General features: G+C 52.6%; 1 protein-coding gene across 4 annotated transcripts in view; it reads right to left on the reverse strand.

Annotated features, from left to right (window-relative positions):
• PTK7 (protein tyrosine kinase 7 (inactive)) overlaps window positions 1–18820 on the reverse strand; it is a 41709-nt gene that overhangs the window by 3339 nt on the left and 19550 nt on the right. For 2 of the 4 annotated variants that reach the window (XM_053937689.1, XM_053937692.1), the window contains exons 2-14: window positions 8963–9256; window positions 8312–8414; window positions 7616–7806; window positions 6842–6989; window positions 5773–5903; window positions 5293–5559; window positions 4935–5068; window positions 4408–4543; window positions 4176–4295; window positions 3881–4030; window positions 3472–3622; window positions 2932–3059; window positions 2445–2669 (exon numbers count right to left, since the gene is read on the reverse strand). In XM_053937689.1, coding sequence (XP_053793664.1) covers window positions 2445–2669; window positions 2932–3059; window positions 3472–3622; window positions 3881–4030; window positions 4176–4295; window positions 4408–4543; window positions 4935–5068; window positions 5293–5559; window positions 5773–5903; window positions 6842–6989; window positions 7616–7806; window positions 8312–8414; window positions 8963–9256 — 2178 coding nt within the window. The remainder of the gene's footprint in view (window positions 1–2444; window positions 2670–2931; window positions 3060–3471; window positions 3623–3880; window positions 4031–4175; window positions 4296–4407; window positions 4544–4934; window positions 5069–5292; window positions 5560–5772; window positions 5904–6841; window positions 6990–7615; window positions 7807–8311; window positions 8415–8962; window positions 9257–18820) is intronic. The other 2 variants (XM_053937691.1, XM_053937690.1) reach the window with 2 other exon arrangements.

Below are 18820 nucleotides of genomic sequence, written 5' to 3' on the forward strand. Positions count from 1 at the left end.
AAGCCAGAGAACAGGACAAAACATGATTGCCTTGAAAAAGGAGAAAACCCTGCATTTTACAGGCAGCTTGTAGGGAAATGACTGCACAGATGGCAAACCTTGATTTTGAACGTGTTTACTGCTTGGATCAGACCTGGTTACTAGGAAGTGGTACTTTCCATAAGATGAAGGCAGGAGTTGGAATTTAAAGCCGGGAACAACCCTGAGCTAGGGTCACACATACCTCCAGCATCATTCTGTACTACTGCATTTCAGCTGCTCCTGGAATAAGCACTAGGCAAACAGCCACGCAATAGGAATTTTTAAACAAAACTAAGACAACCCAGCACGAGGTAACTCCAACAGGAGTCCCACTGCCTGTAGTTTCCATCACAGGCTGTTGGATCACAGTGTGTGCACATGCCTGCTTACAATGCACGTGTGCAAGACAGGTACCAGCACATCCTGAGCAGGCCTGGTCACTATGACAGGGACCATGGCTTTGTCACAGGTAGGACTGGAGTTGTGAACACTGAGATATGTTGACTTAAGAGCCATGGCTACTGACAGCTGTCTGCTCTCACATGGTGGAGTAAGATTTGCAAAGATAAAAGCAAAAAACACCACTTATCCTATAAAAAGCTGGATGCTCCTTACATTCTCCCTGTTTTTACACTCATTATCAGCAGGACTGTTTGACCCTGTGCTGTCTGCACACATGACTAATCGTGTCTCAAGACCACAAGCTTGAAGCCAAGAGGATAACACAAGACGATCACTGCAACTGTGCCAAAAAAATCCTGAAGGTTGCAGAGTGAGTGTGCTGCCACTAAGAGACAGCACCAGCAGGCAGCAACAAGAGACACTTTTGAGAACACATATTCCCATGTTTCATAGAGCCTGGACAAGGCACTTGGTAGCAAAGGGACAGGAGGCTTCGTTTATGTATCCAGCAGTCCAGAGGGGAACCAAGTTAAGGAAGCTGCCTGCTTAGCCCACCTGCCTGCAACAGACACAGGAGCATCTCCTGGAGAAACAGACACAGCCATGCTGCCCTAGAGACACTAGCACAGAAATCAGTCCCCACAGCTATGAGCCTCCCCAAATGTATTCATCAATTAAAAAAAAGCAGCACAGTCAGCCATGGATACTGAGAGCAAGCTCTCATTACAGAGGATGTGGCACACCAAGGATGTGACCTTGGAAAGTAACTGGATGGTTAGAAGTGCACAGATCCATAGGAAATCCATAGCAAAGATCCACTGCAAGTCCATGAAGAGGTTAAATCTGTCTGGATCCTGAGGGCACTGGAAAAGTCAGCTGGTGGTCAGTCAGGGAGTACTTGTAGGTACTTAGGCAGGTGCTGAAATACTTTGGGTCACCCAGCTAACGAGGGACCACATCAAAAAGACGCAAAGAGCCAGTTTCAAGACTGTGGTGAATGGAATGACTCCACTAGAGCTGACTGCAAACACAAACCACTTCTCCAGAGAGGCTATGAAGTACCAAAAAGGTGCGTAGACATCTGGGAAGCTGGGTCTGCTTGTAAGAATGAGGATGCACCTGACAGCTAACCTGGTTCCAAATGAAGAGAGTAAGAAGAGGCAAACTCTAGCAGAAAAGAAATATAATAAAGACAGGCCAAGATAAAAATCTGAGACCACCTCAGAAACAATTGAAAGAAATTCTTTCCCAGGAAGGGGATGCTGGCGAGAGCCTGCTGGCACAGGTGAGCTGCCTGTGACTTTTCCATGGAAAAGTACAGTAGCGACAGATGCAGAGCACAAAGCTGCTGAGATGCTCCTGCATCCCCTGCTCCTAGGAGGTTCCCCACAGCCAGACTTCTCTTCTGGAGGTTTGGCTCTGTTCAAAGTGCCAATGCAAGGAGAAAGACAGGAGGCAAACCCAGCAGTTATGTTTTGCCAGGCCCTCACAGCAAATTGCACATATCAGGATGTGGCTGTGTGCTGGAGAACTGGGAGGGGGAACATCTGCATTTATGGGGAGTATGAATGGGGAGATCCAGGGAATTAGGGACAGCAAACTCAACTGGACCCCACTACTTACAAATCCTCACTGGACATAACAGAGGGAGTTCAGTGACACATCTTCCCTTCAGCACCAGGAGCTGCTGAGCTCTGATTTGAAGAGGCCAGCGGAGTACTACTATTTCATTACATTGCAACAGGGATCCTTCCCTCCCCTGGTACATGTGATCCCATGTGCAGGTGCTGGGATGCAGGAGCGAGACATAACTCAGCAGACAGAGATGACCACGATGTGAGGCTGGGATTCAGGTTTCACACTAACCTGTTTATTTCTCACCTGGCAGCAGGTCTCTGCCACCAGCCAAAAAACAGAGTGAGAGACCATGGGTTAGGAGTTGTCGTTGTTCCTATTCCCTGGAAGCTCCCTGCCCCTCAGCCCCTCCAGCACAGAGACAGGGCCAGTAGTGAAGCCCTTACCCTCAGGCGTACCGGCCTCACCGTTCAGACACTCCATTTCAGGCTCCTCGCCCTCTGGGTGCTTCTTCAGCCTCTTGGCTTTTCTCCTCTTCTTACAGTAGAACATCAGCCCCAGCACAATAATAATGTAGGCAACAGCCGCCCCCACTGAGAGCCCGATCGTCTGGATCATCTTGTAGGGTGTGTGGTTGCCAGGTCCCTCATCCTCTTCTGCTGCTGGCTTGTCTGTGGGGCAGAGAACATCCAACACATGGGGGTGTGGAGGGGTTTCCCAAATCCCGCTCAAGAATGTGCTGGAGGGATGTGCTGCTGCTGTGGCGACCTCCTCACCCAGCCACAGCATGCTGGGCACATCTCACAGCACATTCTGCTGCATTCCAATGGGAATGCTGCTGTTACTACCTGACAGGCACAACTAGGGCCAGAAGCAGGGCCTAGAACTGCCAGGGATTCCAGGTCATGTCCGAACACTGGGCACCTTCCTTACCTACAACATACAGGAATGCCTCCCGGTGCTTGATGTTGCAGCTGTTGCCAGCGATGCAGGTGTATTTCCCAGTGTCCTCAGTGGTGACGTCGTAAATCACCAAGGAGCCATTGGGCATGATCTGAATCCTGCCAACCACACACACAGAACTCTTTGCAAACACCAGAGGGCAGAGGCAGGCCTGGGGCACCTGCAGCCCCACCTCCCCAGGATGCCTCAGCCCCATGTCCCCACAGCCACCAGCTTCCATCTCTCCAGGATACCTCAGCCCCATGTCCCCACTGCCATCAGCTTCCATCTCAGGCTGTGCAACACTTAAGAACAGATGACTGCAGCTCAATCACAGCCTGGCAGGCTGTGGCAGAAAGGGAAAGCCTGGGGCCAGGAAGAGTCCAGGTCCTGGCATGTGGAGTCAATTATGTGTCCACCAAGCTAGGAACCCAGGATTGCACCACTGGCACCCTCCTACTGGGCAGGGATGAGGGATACTTGGGAATATCCTGCTGTGCCACGTGTCAGATTGGAATGGAGGTTGTGTACCTGGGCAGGAGCTTGCCAGGATCCAAAATCTTGTCCTTCCCTTTCCACTGGATGTGTGGTACGGGGTCTCCCTCTGCCTGGCACTGGAACATGGCTGTGTGGCCCTGGTACACGGTTGTGGGCTCTGGCTCCAGCTTGAAGGTGACGTAAACTGAAGGCAGAGAGACCGACACGAACGCTGTCAGCTCCTGGGAATGGTGGTAAGCTCCCACAAGGGACCACGGCCAGCACGGTGGCACAGTGGCACGTGCCCTCCCAGGCTGCATGCAAAGCACTGACAAACCAGACAGCTGAGTGCCATGGGACACAGCTTGGGGTCAGGCCAGACACTGCTTTCTCTGCCACCTAGGCAAAGCCAGTGCAAGGCCAGCACAGCAGGAAACGCCCCTGCCTGCCACAGAGCCTTCACCTGCTACCACGAGCTGCACGGTGGCACGGATCTCGCCCTGTGGCCTGTTGGAGGCGATGCACGTGTAGTTCCCCGAGTCGCTCCTGCTCACTTTGTGGAATGACAGGATGCCAGCATTGTGGCTGACGTGGGACGGCAGGCTGCTCCCATCTGCAGGACACAAGAGGACAGATGCAGCAGTCATGCAGGATGCAATGGGCCACACTGCTGCTTCACCCATGCTGGAGGTGGGACAACATGAAGTTCCCACAGCCTCAGGTCAGAAGCAGGCATATCACAACCAAATCCCCCTGACCTGTCTTAGTCCACTGGATGGTGGGTTTTTCCCGGCCCGTGGCTGAGCAGGACACTGTAACCTCCTTATCAAACTCCATGCACTGCAGGGGCTGAGGTGGTGGGGTGAACTTCAGCTTCTCTGCAACAGACAGAGGGGATGTTTAGGCTCCCTCCCCGCCACAGGAGACCCTGGAGTTGGAGGTATCACACCTGCACCCACAAGGGAGGGACGTGAGGCGCTGTCAGCATACCCAGCACGTGCACCCGTGCGTATCCCTCGATGCTGCCTGCCGGGGTGCTGCTCACACACTTGTACATGGTCCCATCGTACACCTCCACGTTGTTGATGCGCAGCGTCCCATTCTCCGAGATCTCAAAGCGCGAGTCCTGCCCAGAGCGGGGGAAGGAGCGGGGCAGAAATGACGCTGTCACCAGCCCTAGGATTAGCCCTTGCTTGTAGCACTGCTGACACTCCACATGCCACACCATGCTTCAGATAAACACATCCCTGCTGAGACCCACTCGGAGAATTGAGGCAAGCTGCAGGGACCTTTTTCTCGCCCCTGCCCAAAAAGCACAGGGCTGACTGCCAGCCAACTGGCAAGAGACAGTCAACTGTGCACCAACACATCAGTAGGATGGAACCAGACCCAGGAATATGGCCAAAGCGGGGGTGACAGGGAAGCTGGGCCTAGGAACAAGGTGAGAAACAGCAGCAGCAGAGCAGGTGCCCAGCAGAAGTGCCCATGAGGGGCAGGGGCTTGCCTTGTTGCCTCACCTCAGAAATGGAGACGCCGTTGCGGTACCAGGTGACGGTGGGTTTCAGGGAGGCCTTGCTGAGGCAGTGCAGGTATCCTGGCTTGCTCTCCTCCAGTTGGCTGTCCTTGGGCATTTCCACCCATTTGGGTACCGCTGGGCACGAAGGCAAGGGGTTACACAGAGCCACTCACTACCCCTCTGGCCAGCAGCAGTGCAGAACAAAACACACGGGCAATGTGCAGCCAGCCATGGGGCCCCGCAGTTCAGCCACGAGAGGTGCCTCTCTTTATCAGTGAGGTTATGAGCCACTGCCCAGCTCACCCTAACCCCCTATCCAGCCCCTCTTCTGCTCCCACCCTTTTCAAAAAGTTTCCTACTAGCCACAGTGATGCTCAGCTCCTGTTTCTTCTCTCCAGCCTTGTTGGCAGCATGGCACGTGTAGATCCCTGCATCCATCTCGGTGATACTGGTGAAAATGAGCTGCTCTGCCTCTTGGTACACCCTGCCAGCAGTGGGAACTCGTTCCTGGTTTCTCTCCCACCAGACCTGTGGTGTGGGTATGCCTTGTGGGGCAGTGCAGGACACACGATGGCCCTGGTTTGCTGTCAACACCTTCGGGGAGAAGGGTGCCATGTCTTCAATCTCTGAGAGGAACAAGAAACCACAGGGCTCAGAGGGCAAGAAAAGTAGCCAACCCACCAACACCATCATTCACAGGGGAGGCACTATTTAAAGGTGAGAGCACACCAACTGTTTGCTCCCCTCATCCAGACAAGCAATGATGAACCACTGCATGTATTGACCCACTGGAACTCTGGGACCCACTGCCCACCCTGTCACCAGCCCCAGGACCTCACCTGCCAGCCGCAGAGTTGCCTTCAGCACAAGAGTTTTCCCCCTCTGCCCATGGCCGACGCACTTATAGACACCGGTGCTGCGAGCCCTCACCTGGGTGATCAGCAGGGAGCCGTTGGCAAACACAGTGGTCCTGGGCACGTGGGGAGAGGAAGGGCTCAGTGGGCATCTCTGCAGGACATGTGCCACAGCTACAGTGCTGAGATGTCCTGCATGAGCCCGTGAAACCAAGAGGTTTGCCATGCCAAAGCTTCCCACCACACATAAACAAGGAGATGGTTGGGACACATTCTTCATGGAGGAAATGAGCTCATAGAAGTCTTTTTCTTGGTGAAGAGCTGGCTCCCACCAGAAAATGCATCACCAAGCATGAGCCAGTTCTGGGAGCACAGAGAGCCAGGAGAAGGGGCAGGGGACACAAGGTGGCGCCCGGGGGCTGCCAGGCCGAGGGCAGCTGGCGCCCAGATGGCACTGCTTGCTTTCCAGGGTCTGCAAGAGACACATCCCAGCTCTGGGATCACTGTCCCTGCTCTGCAGACTGCCCCATGCTTAGGCTGTCTGGGGGTCAGAAACACTCCTGGCTCCGGGGATCACCATGCAATTGGATATGGAAGTGCAAGAGAGCCATGGGCCCAGTGATTGCTGTGCAGATATTGGGGGCTGGGAGGCATTCCCAAGTCTGGGATCACCACATATTGGCATCTACTATCGGGCCACATCCCTGACTGTGAATTGCCACAAGTGGGTGTCTGGAGCTTGAGCTTCCCTGGCTCCATAGAATCACCACATCTGGGGCTGAGAGACATCCATAACTGTGGGGCCATCATGCATGGGCATCTAGAACTGACAGATTTGTGTGAAGACAAACTGCTCCCTGAGTCCTGTTCAGGTAAATGCCACACACAAGGACCAAGTCCCTGCTAAACCCAGGCCAGTCAAGCTGAGAAACGAATCCCCATGGCCACTCTGATGTTGCACGCTTGCCCTCATGTACAGACAGGGTTTGACCTCTCCTGGAACACAGTGCCCCTCTCCTCCCAGCCCTGCCCACATCACTGGAGTCCCTATTACTTGGATCTGTTGGTGACAGGGCTGTCTTCAAAAAGCCATTCCTGCGTGGGAGGGGGCACAGCTGCAAACTGGCAGTCAAACATGGCCTCTTCGTTCTTGGTCACGATGAGGTCCTGCGGGACGATCACTGCCTGAGGAAAGCTCTCGTCTGCAATGGCAGAGACCACAGGAGGGTGAGAGGGACAAAGGGGCCTGTGGCGTCCCCATACCAGTGCTCTGGGAAAAGCTCAAAGAAGAGCTGGGTGCGCCACGCAAGCCCGAAGGAGGCAAACGTGCCAGCGAAGCTGGAGTCACAGACTCAGAGCCCAGGACTGCATGTGGGAGCTGCTCAGAAGGGGAAAACCCCTTCTGTTTCCAGCAAGGCCCTGAGCACACTGGTTCCTAGTGAACAGATCAAAGCTGACACTGGACGGCAAAATTCCTTTGTCCAGTTCCAAATACTCCTCTAATGTTGACAATTCCTGCCCTCCCTAGGTCTTGCCTCCAAAGGCCAACAGGGCATCTACCCACACGGCAATGACATTAGTAAAACCAGAAGTACCTATGGCCTCCAGGGTGCTCCATTACAAGAGAAGACAGCATAAATCTGCTCCAGAAAGACACAGAGGTGAATTAACACACACAGACAGGGCCGGGTTCCAGCCTGGCCAGGATTTGTTGGGTCTGTCTCTGTCCAGAGGCTTTGCACAGAGGAAAGTCAAACTAGCCTGAGGTTCCCCTGCAGCAGAGGGGAGGCTGTGAGCAGGGCAGTGTGACAGCTGGGACACAACTCACCGATGACATTGAGCGTGAAGTTGTTGTGGCTGCAGACAAAGCCGACGGCACTGCGGGCGCAGCAGTAGTAGAGCCCGTTGTCATCGGGGCTGGCGCTCTGCAGGGTCAGCGTCCGCTCCTTGTTGCTGACAGAGTAGGTGCTGTGGCTGTCCGGGAGGGGGCTACCATCCCGAAACCACTGCCACGTGGGGCTGCAAGACAGGGGCGAGCAGGTGACTAGGGGCACGGCACCGTCAGGGCTGCCCCGAGAGCAGGTGTGCGGAGGAGACAGCCCAGAGATGGCCCATTTCCCTGGCTCTCCGTCCCCGCTGCTGGCCCCGACACAGACACGAAGCCATGAGACATGCAGCCAAAGTGGACGGGACACGACTGGGAAGCGACGGAGAGTGACTGCAGCACACCAAGCAGCTCAGCAGCTGGACTGTGACAGCCCATCCTTACTGTGCTCCTCGCTACGCGGCTCTGGGGAAGCCGTTTGCCTTCTCCCACGGCGCTCAGCCACAGGCTCAATCCTGCCTTTCGCCTTCCCTGACTCTACTGAATTCTTGCAGGAGAGAGGAGGGGAGGTGGGGGAGGAGCAGAAAGAAAAAGGTGGCAGGGGAGAGAGAGGGGGATAGAGAGAGAGAGAAGGAGAGACCACACAGCCAAGGTGCAGGGGCCCCTGGCAGGGTCCACTCCTCAGGAGGCAACCCTTACCGTGGGTGGCCATCGATGTGACACCGCAGAACCACTGTGGAGGAGGGCTGGATCTCAGTTACGCTGGCCGGCTGCTTCAGAACCACACTGCCTGTCTCAATCCCTGTGGGATCAAAGAATACCAACACAGCTGGCTCTCCAAACCTACAGAGCCCAGGTGGTAGTTATTGGTGACTCACTGATAACCAGAGGAGGCAGTAAGGGCACAAGCATGCTTAGAGATACATATGCCCTCAAGCCAGCATGGAGTAAAGAGACACCCACACTGCAGAGATCTCACTTTGCCCTGTGCAGCTGTTCTCTGAGGGTCAAGATGAGTTCTGAAAGGACCTGCAGTGCCCAGGACACGCTTGCTGCAGTAATGTCCCAGTTTCATATGCACAAACAGGAAAGGGGGCAGGAGAAAGCATCTCTGACAGCCTCAGGGACACCAGAAGACACAACAGGACTACAGGGCAGGACGGACACAGCAGCTGGAGAGGAATCCTACTTGAGCACCCCAAGCCATCCAATCCCTGTCTGACCCACACAAGCATTAGCCTGGAAAAACAATTTCCAGCCTCGGGCCCCCCCAAGAGAATGCTTTTCCCTGTGCACCATGGGCAGCAGCAGGCCGTGGCGTGTGCCCGGCTGCCTTCGCCCCACACTCACACTTGATGTTGAAGGACGCGTTGGCTGAGCGCGCCTCCTCCCCGGTGAGCACGTTCCTCGCCAGGCACTGGAAGACCCCGGCATCCCGGTGCCGATCCACGGCAGCAAACTGGAGGTTGCTGCCTTCCTTGAAGCGCTGCTCCGTGTCCTGAACGGGAAGCCCGTTCTGCAGCCACTCGAACTCCACGTCCGCTGGCTCCTTCACCTCGCAGCGGAGGATGGCACTGCGGCCGTGCAGGGCATCCTGGGAGTATGGCTCTTTTGTGAAAAGAATGCTTGCCTGGGTCCCCACGGCTGCAAGACAGAAAAGGGAGGGCATGTTTAGAGCAAGGGAAGGAGAAGAATGGATCAGGTAAGCATGTGCTGCTCTCAAGGGTCTCCAGACAGTCAGAGCCATGTTAGGAGAAACAGAACTCAAAGCACATCTGTCTAAACTAATTGAGAGTTTTAACAGATCTGTGCTTGGATGCCAGCACAGCTGCTTTAAGCCTGTCTGCTGCAATCACTGGAACAGGGGTGCCTGAGCTTGCCACAGCCAAGGAGAGCTCTCTGCTCCCTGGGGACAGGGGCATTAAGAGGGAGCTCCCACGACCTACTACTGAGTGTCACACTTCCAGCCTGAACAGAAAGGTGACTTGCAATGTATGAGCCAAGAAGGCAGCCACCAAAACCCTGGAGAACAAGCAGTTTCCTGGGCACTTGGAATGTTTCTTTGAGTGCTTCTTGTCCTGTTTTTTGGGATGCGTCCGAAGTTCCAGCCTTGCATCAAGATTGTCCCTGATCAGAAATACCACAGACTGTTTCTAGATTTTCCTCAAAGTCCCTCTCCTTGGGACTATGTCTCTGACTCACCTCCACATCCCCAGCAATTACCCAGAGAAACACTGGTGTGGAACAAGGATTATCTATGTGAATAAACACAGCAGCTGCTGGAACACAGCACAAGAGGATGCAACAGGGACACCACAAACTTGCGCTGGTGACTCAGCCCACTTGCACGTTGAAGCGGAATCAACAAATTGCAATTGTCCTCAGGATCTGGTAGTGGCCTGAGGGGCTGGAGGCATCTCTCTACAGAGAAGGAAACCCCAAAGAGCCCTCCTTGACACACTAATGCCTGCCCAAGAGCTCAGGGTCCTGGGGACAGAGCAGCCAGTGCTTCCCTGGGCAGTGCCTGGCATGGCTGCTGAGGGTCCATGCTTGCACATTCCCAAATCTGCCTGCTGCCTGCCCACAGCCAGCCATGCAGGCGCTCTGCTCTGGTTACCAGCTAGAAAAGCAAGGGAAGAAAACAAAAGGCAATTCAGCACATGACGATGGCTCTTGTACTCTGTTACCAGAACCATGCTCTGCAGGGAAAGGGGCCAAGCCAGGCAGATTTTGAGCTTCTTAGAATGAAGATGAACAAGAATATGGTCAAAACAGTGTGCTCCCACCACTGCAAGAGAGACAGCTTCAGAAAGTGGTTGCCTGGACAAGTTACATGAGCAGTATCCAAGTCCAGCTGAAAGCAGTTCCTCTTTTGACACTCAACCACATCCTCCTACCTGACATTTCTATAAGAGCCTGGTGAAGGGATACAATTTGACAACACATCTCAGTCAGACAGAACTAGGGATAAGGAATCCTTTTCCGAAAGAGACATTTTGAAGACCATCAAATTCCAGGAAGCCACAAGATCCCTTCCCATGCTGGAAAGCCTTTGGAGCCTGCTACACAGCACAGGGGCCAAGGCAATACTGCTCATGGGCACTCCAGTGTCAGCCACACATTTCCTGCAGCGCTGGTCTGAGCTCCCCGACTCACAGCAGCAGCAAGGCACTGACACAGGCACTCAAACAGGGTTTCACACCTGTCCCAAACACATCAGCCAGGAGCAGGGGTTGAATTTTGCAGTGACCCTTCTGTCACTGAATTCCCAACTGAATTTCCTCTGATCCCAGAGCTGTGAACTCTGAATTTGGCTATCCTGACTTCTGCAGCAGAATAGCCACCTCCATGCATGTCTCTGGAACCTGCTGATGGTCCCGTTTTCCTGGGTCTCATACTGAGCCAAGTCCCATCAACATGCTGTGCTCCAAGGGTCAGCAAGTCCAAAGTCCAGTGAAGTCTCCATGGCCAGCTGCCATGTACCTCCCCTAAAGGTAGGAACTATCCATCAGTCTGTGACAGCTGTCTCATGAACCCGAGATGAACACACACCTCAAGGTGATACAACGTGCAGGAACATGTCACATCAGATCTGTCCCAACGAGAATACTCAGCAAGGCAGCAAACAGCCAGCCTCACTCAAATACAGCCATGTGCTCAATAGCCTAAAAGCTCCAGAACATCATGAGCTGAGCTCACACCAGAACAGATTGCTGGGTCAGACAGGCAGGAGGAAAGGTGAACAGAACAGTCAAATCCACTCAGGTTTGAACCTACAGGACCCAGGTCTGTCATTGTCCCCAGACAGGCCTCAGGACACCAGGCATATGTCCATCAAACCATACCTGTATGGTAAAAAGCATGTGCAAAGTGGCAGGGTACATAAAGCTCATGCAGGAGATGGATTTATTCTGCTCTTGGAGTGTCAGCCTACTGGTCATGCTAGTGCTGGAGTTTGTGATGAGACACCTCTCTCTGAAGGTGCAGACCATTAGGGTATTAAGATGTCATATTTTAAATTACATGCACTTCTAAAATTAAATCATCAGCATTACCAATGCAACATCGAAGAGCAACAGAGCTGCTTTCACCCCACCACTGACAGCACAACTGCACTTTACTCAGCACTGATCATCTGAGAGCTTTAGCTGCCTCATCACATGCATCCTGCTGCTTCAGCATGCCCTATGTCCAGGTAGGAGGACACGGCTCTATGGACAGAGGATATGATGGTGGCTTGGCACAAGTCCCACATGGGAAGCAGGGATTTTACCAGGTGTCAGGAAACACTGGGATCCAGCTCCCTGGTGAAACAGGATGAATTATTCATGTTGTTGTTTTCCATGCTGGGGAAAATGGACACAACCATTTTAGCTCACGCAAGATCCCTGTGATGAACACCTCATGAGCACAGGTGTCAAGGCAAACTGGGATAAATATATGTTAAAGTGCAGCAAGAGCCACAAACCTGTGTTTTGACAATAGCATCCAAGGTGCCATCCGTGAACTGGCTATATATGCTGGAAACATTGTCCCAACCATGTAGCACATTTGGGCTGCAGGGAAAGACCAGGAGCAGCTAGATGTGGTCCAGACAGTTTTGGGGTGGAAGACATGAGAAGCCCAGAGCTGGACACAGTTTTTCACAGTACTTCAATCCAGAGCACCAGGGCCCAGCGTTTGGAAATGGGAACGGCTGCACAACCCTGGCCAAGGAAAAGGCTGCAGTCAGCAGGGTCCATGCATCCCCCCTCCACCTCCTGGGCTTTTGGGACAGAGGCTCAAGGAAGCTGTCTAAGGAGAGGGTTACTGCGTGGGATGCCATTATGTCGGAGTTTGGGTAAAACCTGTACAAAGCCAACAATCTCCACCTGTGCTGAATAAAGAAGAAAATTACTCTGTTCCACTCAGCAGCTGCAGGACCTCCCAGCTCTCCTATGTGGCAGAGCCATGGCCATGTGTGGCTCAGCCACAGGAGGCTACCCCAGAGGAGAGAGCAGAAGGAACCCCAGCTCACACTGGACACCTTCCCAATAGCTTCTGCCGTGGTTTCATGAGCTCATCTGGGCTGGGACACATTGCTGGGAGCTGCTGAACAAAGCAAAATGATTCCCTTAGTGAGAGTCACCTCAAAAACTATCCAGCAATGCCACATCAGCCTTAGCAAGACAGAGCCAGTGCAGAGCTCTCCCCCAGCCACACAGCTGGGCCAGCCATGGCAAAACCAATGCCAGCATGGAGCAGTCCCAAATCTGTGTGCTGGCAAACATCCGGCCTCTGCATATGCATGAGACACAAGCCACCCCTGGCTGGGAGAAAAAGAAACCCTCCACACGCGTTTCTGGCCTAAAACTGTCTCAACTGTGGCTACGGAAAGCTTTTCAGGAAAGCTTCAGCCAGATTAGATAAACATGTTTGAAATGCAGCACACTTGAAAACACCCAGTGGTGTGCTACCCAAAGGATACTTAATTGAAATGCAAAACCCTCCTGTTGAGGTAATAGATAAAGGTTAAGTGAATTGTGTAGGGAGGTTGAATTGGTACCTACAGGTCCGAAGGGTATCATTCCCACACACCAAAAAGCAAATAATCTGCAGGGAGGGGACATGGACTAGTAGGATGCACAAAGATGGAGAAAAGAGCAGGCTCAGATCCCATCCTGGCTCTGAGATCATCCTTCTGGCAAAGATCTGAGTGCAGGAACACAGCATCCTTCAGGCAGCAGTACCCCTGCTCAAAACTAATTTCATTTTTTTTAGGGAGGCAAATAGCAGCTTCCCAGGAAAAACAGAGACACAAATAAATCTGCATTACCAGTTCTAGTTTCTAACAAGTGTATCTCAATTCACTTTTTTGTCTTGGGATGCCCCCAAGACTCAGCCACTGCCAGACTCCAGCCTGAGCACATGCAGAGCATTTCAGGGCGACAAATAGAATCAACAAAGCCATATCCAGTACAGACTTCTGAGCAGCCCTATGAAGTCAGTCACTGCTGTCTAAAGCTCTGCAGAGTAAGTTTTCAATCCTATGGGATTGCCAGGAAGCAAAGAACTTTCCACACATCTGGTAAAGGACACCCAGCCCCATGGTAGCCAATGCCCTCGAAGGCTGCCACAGCTTTAATGCAGTGATGTGGCAGCAGACTCAGCACAGACTGGGAATGTCTTTGGGACCATTCTCCAGAGCTAGAAGTGCTAGCTAGAATTCACTGCTTTAATGCCTCAGTGCCAGTTCCATAGGCTCACCTGAGGACACTCCAGCAGCCCAACACCATCTGGGTGCTGCAGAGCAACCGTGCAAGCTGGGGAGACCAGACAGCACATCTCCTGCCCTGCTTGACAGGCCAGGCTGCCTACATCTTGAAACAATCCAAAAATCATGGTCTCCTTGCCTAACGACATCGCTTGGGAATGCAGCCTCAACCACAAAGCCTTCAGCTGCTGCACAGCCTCAGATCCCTGCTGAGTCCACAGTCACCTCTCTCACCTACAGCCCCGCTGGGAAAGCAACAGGCAAGGCAGCTGGAAGCACGATGCAGTGCTCCACATCCCCAGCCCTGTGGGAGAGCCATGCTTCCATCCACCCCAAACTGCCCACATCCAGGCATGCCTAGCACACAGCTCCTGGGCACCAGCTCCTCTGAAATAAAAGAGCTCTGGACAAAGGACAGAAAGGGAGAAGAAGAGGATCCATTTCACTTTGTACCCAAGAGTTTACCAATCTCTGAGACACCACAGGATATGAGTAATCCCAAAGCTGCTTGCAACCAAACCAGGAACTAAAAGCATGGGAATGGGTTTCAGGAGAGGGCTTTGTGCAAGTATAAGGTTTCCTGGTTTGGAAAGCAAGCCCAGCACTGTGCTGCTTCTGCAGCTTGTAGCCCAGCCCCACTCTCCAGCCAGGCCCCAGGAGCATTATTCTGCAGACTTGCTTCCAGGAGCACTTCAGCAAAATTCACCCCAGGTTAGCTCAGCCAGATGTGCAAGCCAATTTCTTTAATGCTCTGCACCTGGAACAGCAATTTAGAGGAGCTGCAATTCATCTCAAGTGCCCAGGACAGCAAAGCCCAGAGCACCCAAACTGCATCCATCCTTTCTCCCCAAAAGGGAACCATCCTCGTCTTCCCTGCCAGCAGGAGGCCTCAGACCTACCCCTGCTATGGAGGGGAGAAACCTGGCTTAAAGGAGACAAAGCGAAGACCCATAAGTATCAGGATGTGATGGAAGCAGCCAGCTGCAAAAACTGGCCTAGCCAGCTGTTCTGGCAGAGGACATGACTGGCCAGCATCTGTTTGGCCTCTCAAAGCAGAGTGGACCTCACATGTTCCCATGCCAGAGCAAGGAGCTCACAGCTGTCCCAGCTCCACCATGGAGCCAGCTCTTCTTGGGGCTGCACAACAAGTGTGCAAATCTCACAGGAGGCAGGAGCAGAATGTATTTACACCACCAGCTCAGCACTGAAGGAGAGAGAGTGTAACACACTGCTAAACATTTGTTCCCTGTCCATCTTCATTCATAGTTACCAAAGATGCCATGTTCCCTGGGAAGGCACTGCTGCAGCACACAGCTGGGAAGCCTGGTCCCCATGGCTCCCCAAACCTGCAGGGCCCTTTGCAGCACCGCAGGACCACAGCAGTTCACTAAGGGCAGGCCCTGGGCCCCTTGCAGCAACCACACAGTGCACTTTCCTGCAGAAAGGAGTCCAGGGATACAGCTGGGAGAGAGCAAGCTGACCTGGCCAGAGATGCACTAGTCCCCACCACTAACAGCAGAAACAGCTGTGAACAGCAGGAGTAGCCCAAATCTATCCCCAGGCTGCAGCACTTCAGATTCAGACTGAAAGACCAGGATTAAGAGACCTTTTCACCACCTTTTAACTCAGCTGCCAACTCTGGATGTGTCAGCTAACTAAGAGACCTCAGCAAAGTGAGGTGGCAATCACAGCTTTAGCCCCCTCGGGATCCACTGTCAATACATGACCACCCCACCATATCCACACTGTGACCTTTATGCTTCTGCCCCTGCCACTGCTCAGACCACTGAAGAAACAAAGCCTCTGCAATTTGTGCAGCAGCAATACAGGCTATTGCTCTTTGATGAGAAACCACTAAGGAAAATGAGGATTTGGATGAGCTAATGCACTCACTCCTATCTCGGTGCCACACTCGCTCCCAATTCTGTAAACCTGTAACAAGGCAAGGCAGACACAGGCAGAGCTGCCACTGCATCCCTCAGCAGCATGTTTAGCTGCTGCTAACCCCAAGCAAAACCAACAAACCAGAACCACAGCTTGGAGGGTGACTTGGCTCCCTGCAAGCCCAGGGGCAGAGCTAGGGGCCACAAGAAAGTCAGTCCCCAAAGGAAAAAGAGCAGAAGAGACTAAGAAGCTCACACTCAGGTTCCATGTCCCAAACACAGGACTGATTTATCACCTATTCTCTGAGAAAGACATCAGGCCACAGCAGAAGTGTGGTGTCAAAGGCAGCCATAGGCACATTTTCAGAAAAGACCATGACCTGTGCTCCATCCCAAGTCACAAAAAGCAAAACAGATGGTGTTAGGGCTTGGGGTCCTGGCCTCTCACAGGTTTTAATATCACACTCCCAGAAAGCAATATCAAACAGGTCTTGTCTTTAGGAGCAATTTAAACATCATTGTCTGCAGGCAGCAATTCCTTCAGTTGCCAAGTCCTCGGGAATGGCTCCAGCACTTAGGCTTTGCTTTTAGTCACTCTTGGATCAAAGAGCAGCAAACTCTGTGTTCAAGCCCTGGCTTGCTTCCAAAGGCTGGGCAATGAAATCACTGAGCTAGAGCATCCTGAGCTTGCTGGTCCAGAGGACTTGACAAGCCCTCTGTCAGAACAAGGCTCCACTGCCTGCAGGCAGGTTTAACTCCTCGTGTGCTTTGTGTGCACTGCTCAGCAGCAGCTCAGCCCATGCAGGCTTGGCAGCACTTCTTACAAGGGAGAAACACTCAAGACACTGAAGTGCTGCTAATGCTCAGGACTGTAACTCTCGCCTGACAGCCTTTTCTTCCTGCTGCAGCCAGGCACAGCTTGCACAGCCCCTCAGCCCACATGGAACCTAGGACCCATAAGGCTTGATATATCTCTCCTGCTCTCCCTCATCCCCATCCACAACTGTCATTCTAAGGTATTAGCAGCACTTTGCTTGCCTGCAGTGCCTGGGTTCCTTCCAACCCAGCCTTCACTGCAAACAGCCACATCTGCAGAGCAGCAAGCCAGCCCTCTCCAGACCAGGAGAGCCACAAAGAGCAGCAGGCAGTAAAACCACTCACCTGGCCTCCTGTCCTGTCCTCTCTGCCACCTCTGGATCAGCCAAGCACTTTGTACCTTGATCCCATCTTCTGCTCCCCATCCTCTGCAGCCCACAGGACACAGACTGCCACAGAGCAAGCAATGCACACCAGCATCTGCTCTTTGTCCCTGCGAGGCTCTCAGCGAGCACAGGGCCCCATACAGACCTCCCATTCATGTCTCCAGCAAGCCATGTGTTTCCTGGCACAGCTCATTATGAACATGATCGTATAAAAGCAGATTTTTGGCATGCCAGAACAGGGAACGACACACGGGTCAGCTTTTCCTCTCCTCCTGGTCACAAGCACAGAGCCAGCAGGCTCACTTGCACCAGCTGAAGCCATAGAAGCAAGCAAGGAAAATCATGAATGCTCAGTAAATGTGAGCAACCCCTGCTGCCTCCTGGACTGGCCCTTACAGCCACAAAAAGCAGCTGCTGGGAGCATGCCTGCTCCACACACAGCCTCTTCCACTGCTTAGCAGATACTGCAGAACAGCAGCCAAGCCAAACACCCAGAGATATTCGCATCTCCAAATTATTTCCAGCCAGTGTGTTCCTCCATGCCAGAGGTTCGAGTCGAGAAAGCCTCTCAGATGGGTAGACTTGCAATAAACCACCAGGCCAGATGGAAATGGTTTGATTCAGGCAAAGAGCTCTGAACACAGCAAGCAGCACAACATCTGGAAAGTCTTTGGGCACTCATCATATAAGGTTTTTAAAACTACATCTTTTCCCACTCCAGTTAAAGTAAAATCAAAAACTCACTCTGCACCCAGGAAAGCAATCATGGGCACAAAGCAGCACTTCCAAGAAATGCTCTAGAGTGGCTTTGGCTTCACAAGGCAGGAGAAACTGGACCAGTACCTAGGAGCTCCAGGTGGTGGATCTAGATGATTGGGAACTTGGGAAAGCATAATCTATTTGCCCCTACGATTGTATCACACACCTGGATCCTCCAGCTCTGCTGTGAGTGTGGGTCTGCTCAGGTGGCCACTGAACCTCTGCTTTTGTGGCAGTTCACTCCAGATTTGCAAGAGACATAATGCCTGCACACCACCACTGAGCTCACTCCAGGTGGCCCACAGCACCTCTCTCTACTGCATTCTGTGTGGAGCACAACCAAGCAAATATTGACCAACCAATTCTGCCCTTCAAACAAAGCTTTAGAATGGGAAAAAAACCACACCAAAACCAAAACAAAAAAACCCCAACAAACCAAAACAAAAAAACCCAGCCCCACAGAAAAAGAAACAAAAAAAAAAAAAACAAAAAAAAACAAAAAAAACAAAGCAAAAAAAACCACAAAAAAAACCAAAACCAAAAACAAACAAACAAACAAAAAAAAAAAAAAAAAAAAAAAAAAAAAAAAAAGGGAAAAAGCAGCAACCACTTAGCACAACTCCCATTAGCTTCCCAAAATCTGTTCAGAGAGGCTGCAAGCTCTGGGGTATCCCTACCCTTCCAGGCCCAGGATCCCATATATGGGAACAGCCAAGCCCAGTTTCTGAGCATTTATCAGAAGAAACCAGAACAAAGCCACTGGTGTTTGAACAGTGAATCAATTGCTGGAGCAAATGCTAAGGCAGCACTGCCAGTGATGTGCTGGGGTACAGCTGGGACCTGCGAAGAGCTCACTGCCACACACAGCAGGGTAGCCTCTGCTGCACACAGCCCCATCCCAAGGCAGGCAGGTACTGCTCACAGATCTGTTGCAGGAGAAAAGGCCATTAGAACTGACAAAAAGGCTCAGCACAAGGACACTGAGCCCAGGAAACCAGCTGCAGACTCTTGGCAGCTGCCAGCACGTGTCAGGATAGCGAGGCTACCCTGGCACTGACTTCACTCGCCCAGTTTTAAACTAGTTTGGGGCTTCCTTGCCTCTGTTCCTCAT

This window comes from Vidua chalybeata, chromosome 3, assembly GCF_026979565.1.
Source record: "Vidua chalybeata isolate OUT-0048 chromosome 3, bVidCha1 merged haplotype, whole genome shotgun sequence".
Classification (NCBI taxonomy): Eukaryota; Metazoa; Chordata; class Aves; order Passeriformes; family Viduidae; genus Vidua; species Vidua chalybeata.